This window comes from Vitis vinifera, chromosome 18 (genome assembly GCF_030704535.1).
Source record: "Vitis vinifera cultivar Pinot Noir 40024 chromosome 18, ASM3070453v1".
NCBI classification, from domain to species: domain Eukaryota; kingdom Viridiplantae; phylum Streptophyta; class Magnoliopsida; order Vitales; family Vitaceae; genus Vitis; species Vitis vinifera.
Window position 1 is genome coordinate 35321882 of NC_081822.1, and position 25364 is coordinate 35347245.

Sequence of the window (25364 nt, forward strand, 5' to 3'; positions counted from 1 at the left end):
TCTTCCACTTTAGTTGATGAGGTTTATAAATGATAAATAAGGGAATAGAATATGGATATACATATATTTTCTTGAATTTTAATTAATGGCTCACTTCCACTTCCATGTATTTCTGGTTAAAAAGAAGAGGAAAATGCACAAGACTTGAAGATTGACTTCCACTATTTTGATATAAATAATGGAAATAAAAAATGACAAAAGTTTGGAGAGCCCACATGAATGAATGCCAGGCAAAAGGTAGTGTGAAAGCAAAAGGGGAAAGGTTATTTTGTTAAGACTTCAGAGTGCCCACCTCCCTTCCTGCAAATTTCTGGGTTCCTTCCTCAGATACTAATTTTACGATTCCTTTCTCTCTGGTCATTAAGATTAGAATTTGTCTTTCTTCTCCAGCTTAAATTCTTCACCTCTGCAACACCTTTCACAGAGGCAGAATTCAATTGAAGACTGTCTTATTGTTTTTACATAGACACAGCCTGGCTAGCAATGGCTTCCACAAGCGTTCAAATGGCGTCTGATTATTCTTCTTCCACCCCTAGATGCACGTATGACGTGTTCTTGAGTTTTAGAGGGGAAGACACCCGCAACAATTTCACCGATCACCTGTATACTGCTTTGGTTCAAAGGGGCATCAATACTTTTAGAGATGATAAACTTAGAAGAGGAGAAGAGATTGCACCAGAGCTTCTAAAAGCTATTGAAGAATCAAGATCTTCCATTGTTGTTTTCTCAAAAACTTATGCTCATTCAAGGTGGTGTTTAGACGAGCTTGCAAAGATCATGGAGTGTAGACGTGAATATAGGCAAATAGTATTGCCAATTTTCTACCATGTGGATCCAGCGGATGTGCGTAAACAAACAGGGAGTTTTGGAGAAGCATTCACCAGCTATGAAGAAAATTGGAAGAACAAGGCACAAAGGTGGAGGGAGGCTTTGACCGAAGCAGGCTATATTGCTGGATGGCCTATAAACAAGGGGTAACTTTAGTAACTTCTTTTTAGCTTTTATTTATGAGTAGCTTTCATTTATAAGCACTTAAATTTGAGTCTTATAATTATAATCATGAACAAATGACGAGAAGGCTAATAATCTCATGACACAAATGCCTAATTTCTTGAGATACTTGTGTATTGCTCAAATTCTAGTAAAAAAAAAAATGATTAGTTGTAAATTTATAAAAGTAAAGAAATCCTTTTGATTCTAAATATAGAAATTTCATCAATAAATTGAATGCATAAATACATAGTTATTTCATAATTATATGTTATATATAATTATGAAATAAGATATCCATTTTAGATTATTGAAAAACTTAGGTGTTTTCATAATTTGTATTCACTATATTTCCATAAACTATGTTAAGTATATAGTTTGAAGAGTAAAATATAAAATCAAATAACCTAAAATGACTTGTAACTTAGAGAAACATAGTCAATTTACAATATGACATATTGAGTTTGATAATTGCAGCTGTAAATGATAAAATAAAAAATAAAAATTTAACGTCCAAAATAATGAGAAGTTTGATAAATTCGAAAAGAAGGTGTTAGAATTCTATATTTTTCATAAATTTATACAAGAATATACAATGAGTTATAAGAAGAAAAAAAATAATGAGTGTCCTAAAATTAAATAAAACAATTCTTTAAATTAAGATAATAAAATATTATTAATAGTTTTACTCATAATTTACAAAATATTCATCACAACAAATTCCTATCATCATGTACTCAAAATTTATGACATACATCTATTATTATTTGATTATTGTTTTATCTTTATATATATATATAAATTATATAGGTGAAAGGATAATGAATATTCTAAAATTAAGGAAAATAAATATTATTTCTTAAAACTAAGATAATAAAATATTATTAATATTTAATTGCTTTTAATTTATAGAAATATGAACTAGAACAAATACTTTGATTCTACGCATCTTTATAATTATTTCCATGATTCTTATCATTATGTGTGTGATTCTATAATCTTCTTAAACCAAGTGTTATGAGTTTATTCTTAGTATGAACCCTCGACCTAAGTGTTAGGAGTTTACCCTTAATATGAGCCCTTGAATTAAGTCTCATGAGTTTATCAAAACTAAAATAACCACTAATGGATTTTCATTTTTAAAATATAGAAATTACAAAGTCAACCATACGGTCAATGGTGGAGTTAGAAGTTCATATCGAAAGGAGAGCAATATTTAAATTAAATAAATGTTTGCATATTTTCATATTTTAAAAGGCTTGTATAAATTGTTATTGATAGGATTAGCTAAATTCACATATTATAAGTAGCTGTTATAATGGAATTTTAAAAAAAGCTAACTTACTAAATTAAATGCATGATTAGACAACAATTCTAAATAAACAAAATATTTAAAAATTTTAGTAAATTTTTAATATTTTTAAAAAATAAATTTTATAAGATAATTAATTTGATAAATAAAAAGTGTAAATATAATTCTCATTAATCTTTATAATTGAAACAAAACATTAACAAAAGATTTCCAAAAAAAATTAAATAAAATTTTAAAAAGCTCTTTTAAATAAGATATATTTTATAAGAGATTTTATTTAAAGTATAAGTGAACTAAAAGAAATTTAGGGTAATTTTAATAGAAAGTTAATTAAGTAGAAGTAGATTAAGAATATTTCATGTAACTTAAATTAAAAGTTCTTTAATTAGAAAATTTGGTAGACAATTTTTCTTTTTAAAATACCCTTGAAAATTAGTTGTTGTTTTATCTCTTCAAACAATTAAAGATTAACCATTAAGTAGATAATAAGTAAAATAATTTTTAAAGAAATTTTTATTTAAATTTTTTTGAATATATTTTTATCTACATATTTAGCTGGAGCAAGAGGCTTCATTCTTTTTATTTTATTTTTTGATCATTAATATTGTGTGTTTTTTGTTTAATACTTCTTTCAACCAATGAATTGATTAGTAAAAATAATTCTAAATAATTCTCCTTGTTTGGAGGAATCTAGAGTGAATCATGAGTAAGGAGGTTTTTTTTTTTTTTTTTCTTTTTGATTGAATAAAAAAAAATCAAAATATTTGACTCTTTTTATCTAGCTAAAAATAACATGTTCATATCAACTAATATAACTAAATTAAACATATTTATAACAAGTTCACTTTAAAGCATGTTTGATAGTGATTTTAAGAAATGTTTTTAACTCCTAAAAAGGTTAGAAGAGCTTCATAAAATTATTACCAAATGAACTCTTAATTATATTGGTTAATGTCAATATGTTATTTTTAACTTAATAGAAAAAATTAAATATTTTGATTTTTTTTTATTCAACCTTAAAACAAATATTATCTAACTTATTTTTAAAATAAATAAGATAAAATAAACTAACAATGCACTGGATTGGAATTTATCACGGAGAATTATCCAAAAAGGTCACCTATAAACTATAAGTCTCATTAAGGGTCATCAAGTTTATAAATTTTCCTTAAGCCCATAAGTCCTGCATTGAAAATTTGGCCATCTTGTAATTCTAATTATGCCTTTTGTCTTTTACTCAATTTGAACATCCTGTAATTCTAATTATGTCTTTTGTCTTTTATTACTATTCCTCAAGTTTATATGAAGGTTAATTGTATTATTATTATTATTATTGAAACTTCCAGCACTGTTTCCATTGTAAGAAAAGACACTTCTAGCACTATTTTTTTTTATATTAAATTGGTTTTCTAACTTAGCAATTAGGTACCATATACCAAAATATGCATATTCTTTTCATTAGTATTGTATATATATATATATAAGCTCTGAACCCGGTTGCCCATACAACCACCAAGGGGGAACTAACGTGTGTCAAGAGCATATCTAGGTACCTATCAGAGTCCTAGGCAACCCTCGTCAAAGGAGTTACTGTCTCCAATGGGCAGAGAGCCCCACTTTGCTCCAATAACCTCTAGGTCATGGGTGAGAGTTCCCATTGGTGTCACGCCTAAATTTGGCACATCAGGATGAGGGCTCTGATACCATAGATACCCAGGACAAGGTTATATGCAATAAAAACATAAATTATGCCAAAATTCAAGACAAAGAAGAGAAATAAGAAAATACACAAGATATTTAATAAGAAATTTAAAAAGAAGGAACCACAAACTTTATTTACATAATTTGAAAACCATCCATAATAGGAGGTATAATGAAAACATAAAACATACTTATATAAGGAGATGGATATCTTACAATGAAAATGGGTAGGAAAGCTTTGAAGAAAGCTTTTGGCTTGAGGACTTACATGATGAGAGTGCATGAAGAGAAAAGGGAGCTTAAGAAGAAGAGGAGAAATTTTTTCGTGTTTACAACTGAGGATCAAGCCTCCTTAAATAGTTGAAGAAAGAATCTTAAACAGTACAAAGTAGCAGACAAAGTACTATTTGCTTTTTGACCAGCTGTTGTGAATAGTTAACCCGTGCATGAATAGTAAAAGTGAATAGTAACATTTTACTGTAACACTTTAGACTTTTTGGCAAGGAATCTTACTTTCGGTGGGAAATAATGGCTGGCAGACCATATCTTGAATCGTGGACACACATGTTGGAAGACCAAACTGCTTTTAGTGCTGAAATGAGCTTAAGGCTTGGTAAAAAGTATCAGAAAAGAATATAATTTGAACGGTGCTTCATTAGTAGCTGCATATCTTTAATGATGGATTTGGTAGGCAGAGGATCAATCCTTTTACTACAGAAAATCTGATGAAGAGAGTCTGCAGCAATAAGATATCCCATATTTTCATGATAGGCCTCAAAATCCCTATTAATAATCCTGACTCTCTCCAATGCTTGATTTTCTTAATAAGTGGCTCAACACAGATATCAGGTTGTTCCAAAGGACAGGAAAAAAGAATAGGTCTCATGTTTTGATAATGAAGAGAAATATAATGTTGTGCTGGGAGAAAACTACCATCAGAGATCCATTCAAGAGCTTTGCTGATAATAATAGCATCAACAAACTTCTTGTTCATCTTAAAACCCTGAATTAATCCCAAGTTAACTTTTCTACCGAAATTGCTTGCTTGGCTGAGATCAAAGCAGACCAACTAGTGAGCTAACCCATAATCAAGAAGAAGTTTTGGGTTAGGGTTAAAACTTCATTCTTAAACGCAAGGCTGATTGGCTGGTAATATTGTAGGATAATGCAAACTCTGCTGATAGTAAAGTTTCTATTGCAGTTACAAAACTGCTTGTTGTCTTGTTGATGGAGAAGAGGTTCACTAAGGCTTCTGCAAATCTTAGAGTTGTCAAACTCCATATCTTTAACCAATTTTAAACCTGGAACTCGAAGACCAGATATGGCACAAAGATAGATGTGAAGATCTTGAAGATAGGCAGAGATAAAAACTTGTTTTTCCTCTGCAATGGCCTTAGCTTTTTCATAGATTATAAGACTAACACAGTCTTGCTTAAAAGAGTATAAAATCTGCTTCTTATGAAAATACATTCTTATATTGAGGAAACTCCACTCTTCCTCACTTAATTTTTCTTCATTCACCAATGGGGTGAACTGCTTATTCTCTCCATTTCCTAGTGGGAAAAATGGGGCTTGGTGTTTAAGCGCATCCGAATGTGCTTTAGGAAAGTCAACTAGTTCTAGCTTTCTTTCCAAAGCCCTGCATCTGTCTTGCAATTCACAAAGACTTTTATAAACAGATAAGGGGTTAGTATCGATAGATGATGGATTTGTGGGAAAGGAATCTTCCACAAAAGGTAGAGAATTCGAATTGTTTCCTTTATCCATGTTAGGGGAAGAAGGATGTTTAAGAGTTGCTGGAGGAATAGGATCAATTGAGAAGCTACAAGATCCTGCGACATCAAAATGTTCATAATACAAGGGCATGGATTTCTCAGATAAAGCTGAATGAGGTTTCATTTAGGTTGTAAATTTATTAATGGGCTTAAGAGATTGTTTTTCTTTTTTAGGGGCCATGCTTTTGTGAATCCTGAAAAAATTTACGAGTTAAGAAATCAGGGATTGAGTTATTATCTCATTTAATATATTTGATTGGAAAATCAAAATTGCTTAAAATAGTTTGCCATCAAGCAAAAATATGCTTAGAAGCTATATTCTTAACATCTTTTTGTAAAACTAATTTTTTAGATTTGCAATCAACTCTTAATAAAAATTCTTAGTTCAAAAGATCATCTTGAAATTTTGAAATGCATAAAATCTCTTTTTTAATGGTATTATAGTTGAGTTGGGCATTATTCCAAGTTCCTGAAGTATACCTAACCAACTTTTCTTGGTTATCAATTTTTTGCTTAAGAATTCCACCATAACCTATGTTTGAGGCATTAGTCTCAACAATCTTAAAGGCTTTTGGGTCAGCTAAGGTAAAACATGGTAGGGTCTTGACTCTAAACTTGACAGTTTTGACAATCTTGGTATGATCCTCATTCCAAGGTACTGGATTCTTCTTAAGTCTTTGTCTTAAAGGGGCATAAAGCTAGCTTAAATCCTGAATGAAATTTGACACATAATTAAGGCTTCTTAAGAAATGTTGCAGTTGTTTCTTATCTTTAATCTCATCAGGAAACTTATCAGCAAACTCTATAGATCTTTAAATGGGAGTGATTGTTCCTTGGTGAATATGATGACCTAGGAATCTTACCGTAGTTTGAAAAAGGTTAATCTTAGTGGCTGACAAGCTTAGACCATTACTTTTAACAATCTCAACAAACTTATTGAGATGTTTCCAATGTTGTTCTATAGAATTAGAGTATACTAAAACATCATCGATGTAGACAATGATGAAATCAGAAAATTGGTTAAAGATTTCATTCATTATATTCTAGAACTCTAAGGGTGCATTCTTAAGACCAAAGGGCATTACATTCCATTCATAATGTCCAAAGTGGACCACAAAGGCTATCTTATACCTATCTTTTTCTGCAATCTAGATTTGCCAAAATCCTAATTTCATGTCAAACTTAGAGAAGACTTTGTTGAACTAATCTTTGAAGGAGGTCTTTCTTATTTGGAATAAGATACCTAATCCATCTTAATGCATCATTAAGAGGCTTGTAATTGATGGCAAGTCTAGATGTTCCTCTTTCTAATTCAGCTTGTTTCTGTACATAGAAGGTTGAACAACTCCAAGAAGTCTTATACTTTCTTGTCAATTTCTTATCGAGAAGATCTTGGATCTCCTTTTCACAGTAGCTTAATAATTCATTGTTCATCTGAATTGGTCTTGCTTTAGTGGGAATATTTTTTTCACTAAAGTCTGGCTCATAAGGTAACTCTACCTCATGCTATTTCCTATGCTAAAACGAATTAGGAATATTAGAGCAAACTTCTCTAACAATCCTATCTTTAAATATTTCTATTGCATCTTGAGTTTTCTTAATTTTCAATTGATCTTCTATTCTAACCAGAGTAATCTCCTGTTTTAAGAGATTAACATGGTTTTTCTTAGCCATAATCACTTGATCCTTTAAGGTGTTTATACTTCTTTCTCCCGATAGATTGGAAAATTCAAAGAGAATTTCCTTATCTGGGAGCTTAGTTCTTATACCTTGGTTATCTACTCACATGAGAAATATAGAACTTAAAAAGGGGACTCCAAGGAGAGCTTTCTTCTTAAGATCCTTAACTAAAATGAAGGTTTGCTTAATGCAAACGCCTTGGTTGCAGATGTGGACATCTGACAGCTTATACTTAATAACAAGTTTTTTACCATTGGCTCTAAAAAGAGTTTGTTTGGTTTTTTCATAAAGCTAGGTAGGTACTAAACCTTCTTGTAAGCAATTCAAAGATGCTCCTGAATCAATCAAAGCAACAATATCAATGGCAAATTTATTCTTAATTACTATAGTAAGGGAGACTTACAACCTCTGGAAAATAACCCTACTAACAGTGTTCAAGTATGCATCTACCTCTTTATTATTGATTTGTGAAGATTTAAGAACTTCTTTAAAGTCTTCCTAGTTAGAATTGTTATGGTAAATACCATCCCTATGGATTTGATCATAGAGGGTAAAAAATCCTAAACTTGCAAGTTGTCTTAAGTCCTTAATTTCCTTCCTATACTGTTTATTTCTTCTTGAAGATCTTTAATAGTTAAAGTATCTAGGGCAAGCTTTTGTTTTTGGCTTAGGATATTTATAGTCTTTGGTTGGCTGTCATAATGGTCCTTAATCCTAGAAATTGTTTGGTTAGAAGGTTCATTGGCTAACTTAATTAGTCCATTATCCTTTGTTTTAGAACTAATATTCCGCTTAACCAAATTGATTCTCTTATGGGAAGGCTGAGGTGTTTTAGGGATAACAAAGATGTCTTTAACCTTTTGGTTGATTTTATCAATGAAAACTTGATCAATATTAGGATTTTCCTGGAATTTCATAGAGAATTCAAAAGGCTTAAACAAAGGTTTATTGTCATTCTTAACAAAATAATTCTTAATGTGATCTTGAGTTTCAATAATATCTTCATCCCTATGGAGTTGATTACCAAGGGTTATGAGAAACATATTAGTGTAGTTGTTCTATTCCATGATTCTCCTAATATCAACCGCACTAGCATTTCCCTTATCTTCTGGCTTAGTCTTAAAAAGTGAAGCTCTAACAATGGTTCCATTAATATCTTTTTCTATCTTAGGTTCAGGAGGATGAGTGGATTCTATGACAATGTTATCATTGGTTTTCCATATCTTAGCTCTTGTATATGTGTTATTAATATACTTACAGGGATAGTCTGGATATTCTTCTTGTTTGAAGAGTTCAAACCAGATCCAAAACTTAATGTTTTTATTTTCTTGTCTTAAGTACATATAGAGTTCTTCTTGGTAGAGGGTTCTAATGTCTTTAGGGATAGTGCTAAAGAACCAATTTTTTCTTTTGTTATTGGCTTCAGAATAGAAGTCCTTTCTTAAAAGATCCTTGTTGATCTCAAAGTCCTCATCGTTAAAGCTTATGGTGTTAATCATCTGGGAATACGTAGGAGACATATCAGGGGACTCATCCTGATGTGATTCCTGTGTAGACTCCTTTTCATTAGTGTAAAAGGGTCTGGCCAAGTTGGTGTGATTTCTAACACCTGTTAACTTATTGTTTTTAGGATTTGTTGAACTGGAACCTTTATCTACCCTAATGGTTCTTACTGTGATAGATGAGCTTAAAACTCTAGAGGGCTCATACTCTGAAATTCTAGGACTGCTAGAATGATGGAAAGAGTTAGAGAAAATCAGATCTTTTCTTCCATCAGGATATTGAACAATTTGTTCAATCCTTTCAGATCTCTATTCTATGGCTAGAACGGCATTAGCAAAATGCCAATTTTCAGGAAACTCAACTTCACTCCACTTGATCTTTTTGGGGATTATGAAGTTTGTCTTGTCTAGCATATTAGAGTGGAAGAGAGTAGTCTCTCCCTTAGGACTGGTGCACAGAGCTCTAGATCCAATGCTTGTGGTCATGCTCTTATAGGCAAATATAGTAATGATGGAAATAGGAATGTTTCTTTCCTTGAACTTAAAGTCATGGGTCTTAACATGAAGGACGACCGAATCTAAGATGTCGGCATTTCTTAATCTAACTGTGAAGTTAGGGAAACACTAGAAGTAAACAGGGTCATCATTTAGTCCAGCTTGGACTGCACCTATAATAGAATCTCGATAGTCAAGATGTCTATTATCTCTTAGACACATGACAATAGAGGTGTTTAAACCTAATCTTATCAAATGCTTAGCGGCAACTTGGATCATACCAAAGTGTATGAAGTTATAGCAGTCTTTCTTATGCTTCTCTATGGACTTACTATCCAAGAGTCTTATGACTTGATCATCTTATTTTAAATTTACTGACATTTCAGAGGTTCTAATGGTGTAGTCTATAAAAAACTTAAAGGTTCTTTTCTTATAAATTTCTTGATTAGATACCTTGGGTAACTTCCAATCATCTAAATCATTTTAGATCTTAGGATAATTGACCTCTTTACTATTTACAACAGTATCTTGAGAATCAGTGGATTTCCTAGACATAGTTCTGAATATCGAACTCATTTTAGGATTTTAATCTAGAGCCTAATAGCATATTGACATACCTAATGAGACGTCTCCCCAGCCCCTTACAACCTTAACAAACGCCTATCCACGGCTAACAACAGACTCAACCCAGCAAGGATCGTACTCCTCGGCACACTGCTACTTATCCTAGGATAGCTCAAAACACCTAAAACAAACCCGACTTCCCTTCCTGTGGCTTTGATACCATAGACACCCATAGAGAATCAATATGGTTAAGGGTGACATTAGTTCAGAAGAAGAGGCTGATGAACTAATCAAAATGTTTGAGGAACCCCATAATCAAATTGTTTTAAAAAGTATCAACAACTTGGAAGCCCCTAAGACTATGAATTATTACCTTAGACCTACCTTTCCTGACATGCAATTTGAGGAAAGAAATCAGTACACTTAAGCTTCATACACCAGTGGTACTATCTATGAATGGAACATAGATGGTATGACCGAGTATACATACTCACTAAGCTTCAAGAAATGACCATGGTAAGTACAACCTATAAGTTAAATAATAGACTACCTGACCATGTTGTAGCTCAGAAAATTGTTGTTGGGTTTACAGGACAACTTAAGGGTTGGTGGGATAATTATCTCACTTTTAAGGATATAAATGGTATCCTAAAAGCTTATAGGATTAATGAGGAAAATGAAATGGTTAAGGACGAAGATGGACAAGATATAGAGGATGCAGTGTCTACTCTAATCTATTCAATTTCAAAGCACTTCATTGGAGATCCTACAAAGATTAAGGATAAGACTGTAGATCTCTTAACCAACCTTAAGTGTCCCAAGTTTCATGACTTTAGATGGTATAAGGAAGTTTTCCTAACCAAAGTCATGCTAAGATCAGACTGTAACCAATATTTTTGGAAAGAAAAATTCATCTCAGGACTACCTAGGCTTTTCTCTGAGAGAATTAGGATTAACATAAGAGAACATTAAAATGGTCAAATCCCTTATGATAAACTAACGTATGGTGAAATTATAATCATTGTCACAGCTGAAGGGATTAAGTTATGCAATGACTTTAAGCTCAAACAACAAATGAAGAATGAACAAAGGATCTACAAGAGTTAATTTGGGTCATTCTGTAGCCAATTTGATTTCATCCAAAAAAAAACTAAGCCTCCCTCTAAGTAACGAACAAACAGGAAGCCTAGCAAAGATAAGTTTTACCATAATAAGAGAGAAACTTATGGAAACTATAGGATGAATGAAACCAAGCATTCAAGACATGTCCAAAGAAGAATAAACAAAGAAGCCCAGAAAAAGGAATAAACCCTTTTAGATTCCAAGCCAATTATTTGTTTTAAATGTGGCAAGGTTGGCCACTATAAGAAAGATTGTAAGGTTAGACAAAAGATTAATAATCTTAATGTCCCTGAAGATTTAAAAAATATGTTTTGTGAAGTTTTATTAAAAACCTCAGAATCTGAATCAATGACTGATTCAGATAATGAAGATGATATTAATCAACTAGACAGTAGTGGTGAAGTTTCTAGCCAAACTTCTAGTGACTAAGAAGATTGCATTAAGGGTAATTGTAATTGCCGACCTAAGACCATAAATGTCATAAGCCAAGATCAAGAACTTGTCTTAGATATTTTAAGAAAAATTGAAGATGAAAAAACTAAGCAAGATCTTTATGAAGTGTTTAAGAAATCAGTTGTTAAGCCGGAAGGTAAGAAGACTGTAAATCCTTATAACCTTAATGAAATCTTAAATAGGTTTGACCAACAGTCTCCCAAAGAAGTAAGCATTGAGGAACTTCATGATGAAGTAAGACAGTATAGGAAAGAAATTAAGGATTTAAGACAATTCACAAGTTTAGGTTTCTCGAACCTTCAAGAACAAATCAATAGAATTGTTAATAACCAAGAAAACCTTGTGGATGTTCCAGAATCTTCACAAGTTAATGATGATGAGACAGAAGCCTTTTTAAATACTGTTAGTAGGATTATCTTCCAAATGTGGGAAGTCTCTCCTACTATAGTAGTCAAAGATAAATTCGTCTTTGATATTGTTACTTTAATTGATTCAGGTGCAGTCGAGAATTGCCTTCAAGAAGGTCTTGTACCTATTCCTTTATGTGAAGAGACAAGTCAGTCTCTATTTGGAGCCAATGGCAAAAGGCTTGCTATTAAGTATAAATTAACAGATGTTCATATCCGTAACCATGACATCTGTATTAAGCAAACTTTCATTCTTGTTAAAGACCTTAAGGAGAAAGTCCTCCTAGAGATCCCCTTCTTAAACTCTATTTATCCCATGTGGGTAGATAACCAAGGTATAAGAACAAAGCTCTTTGATAAGGAAATTCTTTTTGAATTTATCAATCCACCTGTTATAAACATCACTCCTTGTGATCAAGAAATTAATCTTGTTGGAATAGATGTTCCACCTAAGAAAATAGGTACCCAACTCATTTATAATCTCATTAAAAATAATATTTTAAGCATTTCTTTATGCATTTCAAAATTTCATATTGATGTTTTGAACCAAAGATTTTTTATTAAGAATCATTTTCACACTTGTGAAAACAATTAAGTATATAGCTTTTAAGCATGATTTAACTGATTGACAGATTATTTTAAACCCTAATTTTCAAATTAAGTTTATTAAAGGAGAAAATTTCATTCCTGATTACTTAACTCGTGAAATTTGTAGGGTTCACGAGACCATGGCCCCTAAAAAGAATACCCAAGCTCCTAACAATCCCAATCCAGTCAAGCTCCTTTTCCCCATAAAATGCTTTGGAGTCAACAAGTTGAACTTGAAGAAGAAGCAAGACTTCATTCTTCTAACCTTATGCCCAACAAAATGATGACCTTGTACTATGATCCTTCGGATCCATCTAAACCGGTCAAGATTACCCAATACCCAACTATTTCAAGGTCTTAGACCTTTAACCAAGTGACTAAGGCTAATCCCTCTCATCAGGAATTAGCACCAAGTTTTTTTTTTTTTCAAATAAGAAAATTATGGTGGCTGCCAACCCCACACCCATTTCTACAAAATCAAGATATTAACAAAAAGATATCAATCAACCAATTTTGGTGATTGAAAGAGAATTTTTTTCTGAAAACCCCAGAGAGATACCAACAAATGCTTTTCATGAAAATTTTCATTATCCCTCTGGTGACCTTTTAAAAACAAGAGATTTTTATGAGGCAATCCTCGTAGAAACTGGTTCTGTTAAAATTAAGCATAACACTGATAAATACAGTAATTTGGATTTAGCATTTTTCACCTATCATATCTATAAGATTCTTACTGTTAAGCAATGGGGTGGAAATCCCAATTTCTCAAGGAAGTTCTCTGAACCTTCAAAACCAAGATTTTTCAACTATTGGGATTATCAGAGAGTATGGTTCAATGCTTTTTTGATCCAAAATAGGGGCTTCCATCATTCATGGATGTTCTATTTTCCATCTAAGCATCAGTTTTCCTCCTTCCCATTTTGGTTTCACAATTGGTGGACTTATTTTGGTCCATCCATTAAGATTCTTCCTAAGCCCATCTTGGATGGCTTTAAGCTATTCAACAGTTCTTTTGTTATCCCCAGTGAACTTTCAATTTTTCCCTTTTTATTATTCTTTTTTAATAAATATGGTCTTACTTGGGTAGTCCAGTGGGAGTTAATTATCATTACATTTACCTCATATTCCTCGTATTTTACAACTCAAACTATGTGGAGTCTTAATTGTAATCAAATACACTCTAAGAAGATCCTTTAATTAAGACACACAAATCGATTTTTTAAAGATTTGGTCTGAAAATAAGGTGTATGTTGATAATATATTTTAATTATTTTGGGGGGTATTTTAAAAAATAATTATATAAAAATGAAAAATAACTGAAAATATAAAAATTATTTTAAAGAAAATTTTAAAAATATAAAAATAGATTGAGAATATTCTAAATTTTCAAAGAAGTTTTTTATCTAAATTTAAAAAAAAAAAAAACATATTGTTGGAGAACTATTTTTGAAAATAATCCTTAATAGACCTTTAGTTGCACACTATAATTTCCACGTGATTTGTATGATATAGTATGTTATTATAAATAATAACACTTTTATTGCTTATAATTTAAATGAAAATAAACTATATATTTTTTTATGAGAAGGGGGTGCATTAAAGTGATTCTTAATACGTAATTACAAATAAGGCCTCTGAGCACATAAACCGACAATGGTGGGGGAGCTTTTAGTATTGGGAGGCAAAGTTTGCTTTTTTTCACGTGAGGCTGTGAAAAGTGACTGAGGTTTCGCAGGCTCTTAGGGTACTCAAAGACCCTCTTCAGGGACATTAGTAGTGACTGTGTGCAAGTTGATCCTCAACTCTCTTGTAGCCTCCCAGTTCCCACAAACCCTGTCTCAAAATGGCTTCCTCAAGCACCCAAAAACCCTCTTCTTCTTCAGCTCCAACCGAAAAATTCAACTTCGATGTCTTCTTGAGTTTTAGAGGGGAAGATACCCGCTACAATTTTACGGATCATCTATTCAAACATTTGAAATGGGTGGGCATTAACACTTTCAGAGATGATAAACTTCAAAGAGGAGAGGAGATCGCACAAGAACTTTTGGAATCTATCGAAAAATCAAGATTTTCCATAATTGTTTTCTCAAAAACTATGCTCATTCCAAATGGTGTTTGGATGAGCTAGCAAAGATCATGGAGTGCAGAAAAGAAATGGATCAAATAGTCTTGCCAGTTTTCGACCATGTGGATCCTTCTGATGTGCGGAAACAAAAAGGCAGTTTTGGAGAAGCATTTGCGAATCATAAAATAAATGCAGACGAGGAGAAGGTGCAAAGGTGGAAGGCTGCGATGGCTGAAGCAGGCTCTCTAAGTGGTTAGCATATGATCAAGGATCATGAGTAATTTCAACTTCCTTTGAACTTTTGATTTTAGTTATAATTAAGTATATGTATGAATTTTTAATTCTTAAATTAGCTACTTGTAACCATTGATTTTAAGTTTTGGAAAAAAAAGTTAAAAAGAAAATTTTAGTAACACTGAATATAGAAATTAGTATGACATAAAAAATATAGGATCCTATTGATAATCATGCTCTTGCAAGAGCCTCATGGATCTTATATTAACTATATATAAAAATTCTTGTACATTTCCCTCGACCGTCTAGCTAGGTCCGATCTCTTATGCCATAGTTAGGTCGACTCTCATTTCCATAGCTAGGTCAGAATTTTCCTAATTTTATATACGATTTCTTTGAAAAGTTGTCTATTGCCAAATTTGTTTAGTTCAATTGATTCTTCGAATATCAAGTTATTTGATTTTGTGCTATGATGAAACTCGCATTCTTTATTGATGCATTTTCTAATATCCTAAAATGCAGTGACAATTAGCTAATGCTAAGCTCAACACTTGTCGCTTTCTTTGTATAAATGGATTAACATATTGGTTTTCTAGCTAACCAAAGTTGGGCATCCTATATTAAAATCTGCTGCTCCCTTTTTCTTTTCTTTCTTTCTATTTATAATTTTATTTTCATTGTTTGTAGTAATGAATGAAGTTATTAATAAATCTAGTCTCACATCTGTCTTGTATTTCTCCAATGGAAACACCTTTTCTTAACATGCATTTTTACCTTTTAAAGTATTCTTTTGCAATATTTTTTTCTGTTTGAGTATCATTGTCAATTTTTGTCGACAATTGGACAATAGAAATTTTCCTCATAACTATACTCTATTCCTTTAGGAAAAAATTGGGATATGACCAATTTCGTTTATATAACAAGTGGAAAGTGGATAAAACGTGGAGACCAATAGACATGAAGGCGAATCATGAGCAACTTGTTAGTTTATGAAATAAACGATTAAATAGTCACATGGTCACATATAATAGTGACAAGTGTTACAATTATCAAATACTCTACTAGATTGGGAAGCTTGAATGGGAATTGGTATCTTAGACTTGGCAAAACAGTAGTTGTCTCCACCTGTGTAATAAGATTGGAATTATTATCATAAAAAGGTAGTTGTGTTTGAGAGAGGTTGACTTTAGTAAGAACCTTCCAAACAATTGTGCAGCAAGCTAACACAAATCATTTATTATTTCACTTTTTTATTTTTACTTTTCACTTTTTTCCTTTCCCATGCATACTCAATGGATATGACATTAATGAAATGCTACTTATATTTGCAAATTTAGTAAATATGCTTTGATCCATTTGCATTAAGTTCTATTATATACCTCTAATTTAGTTGCATAGATAAAATTAAAAATATGAAATTTACTTCATATTTATTATTTGTTGCAACGTATTATAGCTCACATCATGTTTCATTGTGTTTTATATTTGGTAGGTACGAGTCAAGGCCTATTGAGGAAATTATTAACCACATCCTCAAAAGATTGAATCCTAAGTTTTTGCCTATTAAGGAGCACATGGTTGGAATGTATGTTCACTTGGAAGAACTAAAATCATTGTTAAAAATGCAGTTGGATGATGTTCGCATGGTTGGGATCTATGGAATTGGTGGAATTGGCAAAACTACTATTGCCAAGATGGTTTATAATGACATCCTATGTCAATTCAATGGTGCTAGCTTTCTTGAAGGTGTCAAAAATAGATCCAAATGTTACAATGATCAACTTCAATTACTGCAAGAACTTCTTCATGGCATTATGGAGGGTGGACATTTAAAATTAGAAAGTATTAATGATGGAATGAATATGATCAAGGGCAGACTTGGCTCAAAAAAGGTTCTTGTTGTTTTTGATGATGTCGATGATTTGGACCAAGTACGAGGAATAGTTGCAAACTATAAATGGTTTGGTGGAGGAAGCAGAATCATCATAACTACCAGAGACAAACATTTGCTAGATCAATATGAGGTGCATGCATCATATGAGGCTAAGGTGTTATGTTATGAAGATGCTATTGAACTCTTTAGTTGGCATGCCTTCAAAGTACAAAACATACGTGAAGATTATGTAGAGATGTCAAATAGTATGATAAAATATGCGCAAGGCCTTCCTTTAGCCCTTGAAGTTTTGGGCTCTTCTCTTTATAACAAGACAAAAGATGAATGGAAAAGTGCAATAGAGAAATTGAAAAAAAACCCTAACAAGAAAATTAATGATGTGCTTAAAATAAGCCTTGATGGGCTTGATCGTACTCAAAGGGAGATTTTCCTTCATATCGCATGCTTTTTCAAGGGAGAAGCTAAAGATTTTATATTGAGAATATTAGATGATCATGCAGAATATGACATAGGAGTTCTTTGTGATAGATGCCTAATAACTATTTCCTACAACAAGGTAGAAATGCATGACTTGATACAACAAATGGGTTGGACAATTGATCGTGAAAAACATCTTAAAGACCCAAGCAAATGGATCAGATTGTGGGATCCAGATGATATTTCTAAAGCATTTTCTGCACAAGAGGTAAGAATTAATTAAATGCTAGAATTTAGTTAAGCTTTAGTTGAAGATATAAACTTCAATAATATCATGCTTTTTTGTCTAAAAAATCATGTCTGTTTGACTTTAGTTAGGATTTACATATTTTGTGCTTTTCTTATTCTTTGATTTTATTTTTCAGGGAATGGAACAAGTTGAAGTCATATCATATGACTTGTCTCGATCAAAAGAAATGCAGGTGAATAAAAAGGTTTATGAAAATATGAAGGAACTAAGATTTCTCAAACTCCATTGGGGGGATCATCATGGTTTTACGACGAAGAAATATAAAGTGTTCCTTCCCAAAGACTTTGAGTTTCCTTCTCAAAAGTTAAGATATCTTTATTGGGATGGATACCCTTTGCAAACCTTGCCATCAAAGTTTAATGGAGAGAATCTTGTTGAGCTCCACATGAAAAATAGCACCATAAAACAACTTTGGAATGGGCGTAAGGTACCATTGTAATTTAGTTATATATATTTGCTTTCTATTGATTTTAAAATTCATGAAAATTTATTTATTAATCAAAACTTCCTTTTGTTACAGATTCTAGGAAATTTAAAGATCATTGACTTAAGTAGATCACGATTGCTCACCAAAATGCCAGAATTATCAAGCATGCCAAATCTTGAGGAGCTTAACCTCGTGTGTTGTGAAAGGTTGAAGAAATTTCCTGAGATCCGTGAAAATATGGGACGTTTGGAGAGAGTTCATTTAGATTGCAGTGGAATTCAGGAAATACCGAGCAGTATTGAGTACTTGCCAGCTCTTGAATTTCTTACACTTCATTATTGCAGAAATTTTGACAAATTTCCGGATAATTTTGGGAATTTGAGACATCTAAGGGTCATCAATGCAAACAGGACTGATATTAAAGAACTTCCTGAGATCCATAATATGGGAAGTCTAACGAAACTTTTTCTAATCGAGACTGCTATTAAAGAATTACCACGCTCAATAGGTCATCTCACCGAACTTGAGGAGTTAAATCTAGAAAATTGCAAAAATTTGAGGAGTCTTCCTAATAGCATTTGTGGGTTGAAATCACTTGGAGTCCTCAATCTCAATGGCTGTTCAAATCTGGTGGCTTTTCCAGAAATCATGGAGGATATGGAAGACTTAAGAGAACTTCTTTTAAGTAAAACGCCTATAACAGAGCTGCCACCATCAATTGAACATCTAAAAGGTCTTGAACACTTGGAATTGAAGAATTGTGAGAACCTTGTGACTCTTCCAGATAGCATTGGTAATTTGACACATCTTCGTAGTCTTTGTGTTCGTAACTGTTCGAAGCTCCACAATTTGCCCGACAATCTGAGAAGCTTGCAATGGTGCTTAAGAAGACTGGATCTAGCTGGTTGCAATCTGATGAAAGGAGCAATTCCTAGTGATTTATGGTGCCTATCCTTACTGAGATTTTTAGATGTGAGCGAAATCCCTATTCCTTGCATACCTACTAACATAATCCAACTCTCTAACCTGAGAACGCTTAGGATGAATCACTGCCAGATGCTTGAAGAAATTCCAGAGCTTCCATCAAGGCTAGAAATCTTAGAAGCACAAGGTTGTCCACATCTGGGAACTTTATCAACTCCTTCGAGCCCACTCTGGTCTTATCTCCTCAACCTCTTCAAATCACGTACTCAGGTATGAATTCTATATATGGCCTTTAATTTTTAATTTTTATTTTTAAATCGAGGCATAAGATTTACATGCTACTTTTATGCAGAGTTGTGAATACGAAATAGACTCAGACTCCTTATGGTACTTCCATGTACCTAAAGTTGTTATTCCAGGAAGTGGTGGAATACCAAAGTGGATAAGTCATCCGAGTATGGGACGCCAAGCAATAATAGAGCTCCCAAAGAATCGGTATGAAGATAACAATTTCTTGGGATTTGCTGTTTTCTTCCATCATGTTCCACTTGATGATTTTTGGTCGCATTGGCATAGGCGTTTTCTACAATTTGAATTGAGGATATCCCATGATGATCAATCTGAACGGGTAATTAAAATAATGAGTTGTTTCCATTTTGAAACATGCCGTAGTAGTAGTTCATCATCTGAGGGTATATGCCTCGACAATGTTAGCACATCGGATCCACCATTGTGCGTGACCTATCTCCCTAAGTTTGCCATTCCAAGTGAGCATCGATACGCTAAGCGTAGTCAACGTGATACTATCCCAGTCGTTGAAGTGGAAATTTGTGGGATACATCTTATATACTCCAAAAATGATCACCAACAGAATCAGAGCCATTGGCGTGAAGCCATGATAAAAGATCAAGACATCTCCTGTGATTTCCAAGCTTCTCCCTACAGGTCCTTTCGGATGAAAGGTACGTATTCTCTCATTTTTATTTCCTGGAGGTTCAAATATTTAATACAATTAGTGAAAAACAAACTAGCAATATGGTATTTTATATGGTCAAGTCATTTAAATGGGCTGAGTGTTTTTTTCTTAATTATAATTATTTGTTCTTTATTATCCAAAAATTTGAGGGAATTTTGACACCAGCACACTTCGATCTACCTGAAAGCTGAAACTCCATTTTTTTTTCTTTTTAAAGTGTCTTGCATTTTAAAAATATCTTAGGACTTATTCCTTATTTTCAGAATGAATTATTTAATGTAGAAGAAAAATGCAATATTTAGAGTATGTTGTATGGAGTTTTCAAAAATAGAGAATAATTTTTAAAAATTCATAATACCGTTAAAAACTGTTTGGTTATTGCTATTTATTTCTAGTTTTTAAAAGTAAAGTGGAATAGAAAACAATTTTTAGAAAAGAAGTAAAAGTTTTCATCGGCTTTTGAAAATAATATATAAACACATATTATATTATTTCTCTTCTACATAGAATTATTATTTTTTATTTTTTTTCACTAGACAAATTAACTACTTCAAACTAAATAAGACTTAATGTATTTTATTTGTTAACAAGTTTATTAATTTTTAAAAATAATTTAAAACTTAAATTTATAAATATAATAAAATATCCTTTTTTATAACATATAATAAAATAGTATATTTTCTATTACAAATATAATTTATGATTTTATTATAAATTACTATTTATGTTTTACTAAAAATCTATATTTTAAATTTATTTGTAATTACAAAATTATTTTCATTTTCAACAAGAATTCAATTAAAATTATTTAATTAATATTATATAAATTGAATTTAAAATATTTTTACAAAATCAAGTTACATCTTCTCTCTGTTTTTTATTCACTAGAACTAGTGAAAAAAAATTATCTAGACAAGTTTCAATATTGTTACATGGCTAAGAGAATATGGAGCTGAAATGTAGAACTAGATATGGTCAAGGCATTTAAATCATCTCGTATATTCGTATTTTTTAAAATTATAAGTATGCAATTTAGAAGGCAAAATTGGAATGTGTGTATATCATCACAGAAAATTATGGCAATTGATTTTGTAGGCTAAAATTTTATTTGAATTATTTTTATTTTTATAATATGATTCTTAAATTGCTTAATTACGTTATAAGTCAAATTGGGTGAAGCATGAATTTAACTACTTATTTTGCTCTCACAGTATTAAATAGATTTTATGAAATATTTATTTTATTTTTAATTTTATTTAATATTTGTAAACTTAGGTTTTTTTAATCCTAATATATATTATAAAATAAATTTTGAAAAATGATTCTTTTTGTATTTCTTTTTTAGTTGATATTTTAGTAAATACTTTTACTGAAAGAATATCTTCAATTTTATTTTGAGATTTATTAAATATTTAGATTTTTAAATTTAATGAAGCAGTTACAATTTTCTTTTTGATAAAATTTAGTTTCATTTAAATAATTTGTATTTTATTATAAAATATGTATAAAAAATTATATTATAAAATAAAATATTAAAAACAAATATCTCAAAGTCTTAAAATATGTTTGTTGATTATTGACATTGGTGATAACCTGTAAACCAAAATTTCAAAATTCTAAAATAATTTCCTCCTCCTCCTCCTACCGACTCAATTACTCTTCTAGAAATCCCCAAGTGGATCAACGCGTGGAGGTCTAGTGAAAGCGACAGCTCTAATACAGAAGGCTCAGAATCAGAGAACTCTGATTACTATTCTGCTGACGAGGGGGACCCCACTGTTGACTGTTGACTGCTGAGGAGGAACCGACCACTCAAATGCTTGATACGCATCCAAATGTTCTCATATCAATTCTTGGTGAGTTGTGTACTTCCTTTGTTTCTTTTCCTTAAATTGATTTCAAGTTGTCTTACCACAATACTTTAATTTCTAACATTTTGGAAACATATCATCATAACTCTAGAAGTGTTTTGGGTTTGGGTATTAGTGGTGTTTGTAACAAGTTTTTGAAGTTTGATAGATGTTGGGTGGTTGTTGCTGTTTATGCTTTCTAATTGGCCTTGGATAAATGTGGTTTCTTCTTTTGCTCTACTTGTTACAAATGAAAATAAAATTGACAAATTCATGACAATGGTGACAAAAACTGACTCTTGACAAGATTTGGCTTTTTCTTTCCCACATGCTATTGTGATTTATCTTTATTTATATTCCTATTTTCATTCTCAGGAACAATGATTTTAAAAAGCACTTTTAATCTAAAAAGCGTTTTTAAAAAAAATATTAAATATTTGATAAAATTTAGGAAACACTTTTAAAATTTTGAAAAACTTATAGTATTAAAAAATCGGTTGTAGTGTTTTTTGGATAAATACCTAGAACATGTTGGATAATAATTTTAAAAAACATTTTTAATATTTATAATACTTGAAAAATGTTATTATTCAAGTGTTAAAAATGTTATAAACATTTTTTAGAATTATTGTCAAACATACTCTTAATAGTTGATCTTCCTAAAAACACTTCTTAAGTAACACTTCTACTAAAAACACTTTAAGTAGAAACATTCTCAAGCGCACTCTTATTCTCATATACTAAACATGTCTGTCGTTCGAGTATATGTTGTATCTTCTAACAGTAGAACGAAATGGATCATAATAATTGTTTTTGGGATGTGTTCTTTTGGCTCAATACGATAGAGTTGTTACAATGGTTATTTAATGTATTACTTTAGAATTACTGTCAAACGTCCTCTTAATAATTGATCCTCCTAAAAACACTTCTACTAAAAACATTTTAAGTAGAAATACTCTCAAACGCACTCTTATTCTCATATACTAAACATGTCCGCCCTTCAAGTATATGTTGTCTCTTCTAACATTAGAGCGAAATGGATCACAATAATTGTTTTTGGGATGTGTTCTTTTGGCTCAATATGATAGAGTTGTTACAATGGTTATTTAATGTATTACTTCTTAAGAAAATTGTTCATTGTTTGGTAGATTTTTATTAAATATTATACCGTCATTTTAATGGATTCCAAGATAATCTATAGCTCATTTTTCTCTGGTTATTGATTTTGTTGGGCAAAATTTCATTTAATTTTTTTATATTTATGATATGTTTCTTAAATTACTTAAGTATGTTAAAGAGTCAAATTAGGTGTTTTTATATTTATGATATGTTTCTTAAATTACTTAATTATATTAAAGACTCCAATTAGGTGAAGCATGAATTTTAGTACTTGTTTTGCTCTCATGTGGTAAATTTGTTAAGATAATCAAGAAAGTGCATCAAGTATTTTCTTTTAAAACATAAGATGAGAATTTTGAATTAGAACTCTCAATTTAAGTTATGGGTTGTGATAAGCATAAATACTAAATAGATACTAAATATGTTTCATAAAATATTTATTTATTTTAGTTTTAATCTTATTTCATGTTTATAAAATTAATTTTATTTAAACCCTTATACATATTATAAAATAAATTCTATTTGTTTGTAATTTTGTAGTTGATATTTTAATAAATATTTTTAGTGGTGGGATGGCTTTTATTTGATTTTAAGATTCATTAAATATTTAGATTTTTAAATTTGATTAAGTAGTTAATAAGTTGCAAATAACTACATAATTATTTAAAGTATATTTTATTTAAAAAAAATTATAAAAATGAATTTTATTTTAATATTTTATATGTTTATTAAATATTTTTGTTTAGAGATGGTTGCTTTCATTATCATGTTATCATGTTAGGGATAAATTTGAAATAAAAATTTATGAACTTAGTTATTTAAACAATTTAAAACTTTACTAATAAAATTATTGGATTTTTTTTATCTAACATAAATTTCTAGCTACATAACTTATATACTTCTCATTGTATGTTGTAGACCCCTCTTAGACCAATGGATATTCGTTGACCACCCGGGAAAAGCTAGGATTTTTTTATTTGGAGGAGTAGGGGACGGTTTCCAAGTGAGTTACATGCTAGGACGTGTGGCAGGGACTACCAACTTGCGATGGTGGTGGTTGAGGGTGGTGACCTCTTTGCTAAAGGGTGAGTAGTGGAACTGGTAGAAGCTTATATGAGAAGGAAGAAATAAAGCAAGATGAGGGGGGTTGTGGGTCGGCGGATTCTAGAGGAGAAGATTTCGAGAGCAAAACAAAAGAAAAGAGTTAGAAGCTCGGATGATCAAATTGGAAATGAGCTTTTCCAAGTATGAATGTTATGGATTTCTGACTCATTTGGATTCTTATTGTTCTTCTATATTTCATGTTGATCTTTGAATGTCATTGACCTATTTGGGTGTGGATGACTAAGGCCACATGCATGTTTTGATGATTCTAGACTATTTTGTGGTTTTGATACTGTTTTATTCTTCTTTCATATCCTTTGATTTCATATGAAGATTATCCTGTATATTGCTCTGTTCTAGATTTTATTGAGATTCTTCTTTTAGCATTTACTCAAAGTTTCTTAGTTCATGTCATTGATCTTTAAACCCACGGATAAATGGTGAAATGGGTTTCTTCATACTTGTTAAACATTGAGTTCATTGTTTATTTCTCTTTCTATTAAGCTTCATTCCACAACGTGTCTTTGTTTCTTTTCCACTCTACACATGGAGTCCCAATATGTGACCTTGTTCTTGACTCCCACCCATGAAGTTCCTTCTATGAGCAAACACCTTAGAACCAGAGGTATTTATGAATCTGGGCCAATCAGTGAGATATGTGAATGTTGTGCTTAGTGTGGTTAATCAGTGGGACAAATGAAGGATGGGACTAGAAGCAAAGAAAAGGGTCAGGAGTACCAGTGAGCTTAAGAAAGTGCTAGGGAAAAAAAATTAAGGGAGCTACAAAAGAGTTAAAGGGGGGGTTTCTTTTTCTTTTTTTATTATCAAGAGGAAGATTGAGAAAGAGAAAGTTATAGGAAGAGAAAAGTTGGGTTCAAAATGAGGAAAAAAAAAAGAGCAAGAAAGGTTGAGAGAAAAACAAAGAGCTGGACTGAGACGAGATGAGCAACTTGAGAACGAGAGATTGCATCTCGAATTGCACAACTTTATTTTAGGCAGTATACGCGGACGAGTGAGGTAGGTTACTTATCCGAATCTTATGTATTCTATGAAGCAATACTGAGTTGGGAATATTTCAAGAAATGATTGCTTCAGGATCTCAATCTTGCTAATAAACAATTGAGGTTTTTTTTGCTAGGTTTATGATGGTGTGTTTGGTTTTGAATCAAAGAGAAATGGTGCATTAGTTGGTTAGTCAGCTCAAAATATTGGTTGATGAGTGTAAGCAGACATTTCAGGAAGTAGACTTTAAATAATGGAAGTTGATGGTTCAAGAAATAGTTAGATTGTTGAAAGCTAACACAACTTTTATGAACACCAGGCCTTTGAGACATAGTCTTGCACTAGATCCCAATCTAGATTGTCTACCTCAAGTTTCCATATCTATCGGAAAGAGAAATCTAAGATTACATGATGCAATATTGAGAAGCTACCACCATAATGAGGTCAGGTTTT

General features: G+C 31.5%; 1 protein-coding gene across 1 annotated transcript; it reads left to right on the top strand.

Moving 5' to 3' along the window:
- Positions 1-271: 271 nt before the first annotated feature.
- On the top strand, positions 272-24277 carry LOC100241404 (disease resistance protein RUN1). The gene is made up of 7 exons (XM_010645725.3): positions 272-974; positions 16381-17467; positions 17625-17936; positions 18030-19130; positions 19213-19822; positions 21502-21692; positions 23724-24277. The coding sequence occupies exons 1-6, from the start codon at positions 484-486 to the stop codon at positions 21624-21626; spliced, it is 3726 nt and encodes a 1241-aa protein (XP_010644027.1). The 5' UTR covers positions 272-483; the 3' UTR covers positions 21627-21692; positions 23724-24277.
- The last annotated feature ends 1087 nt before the right edge of the window (positions 24278-25364 follow it).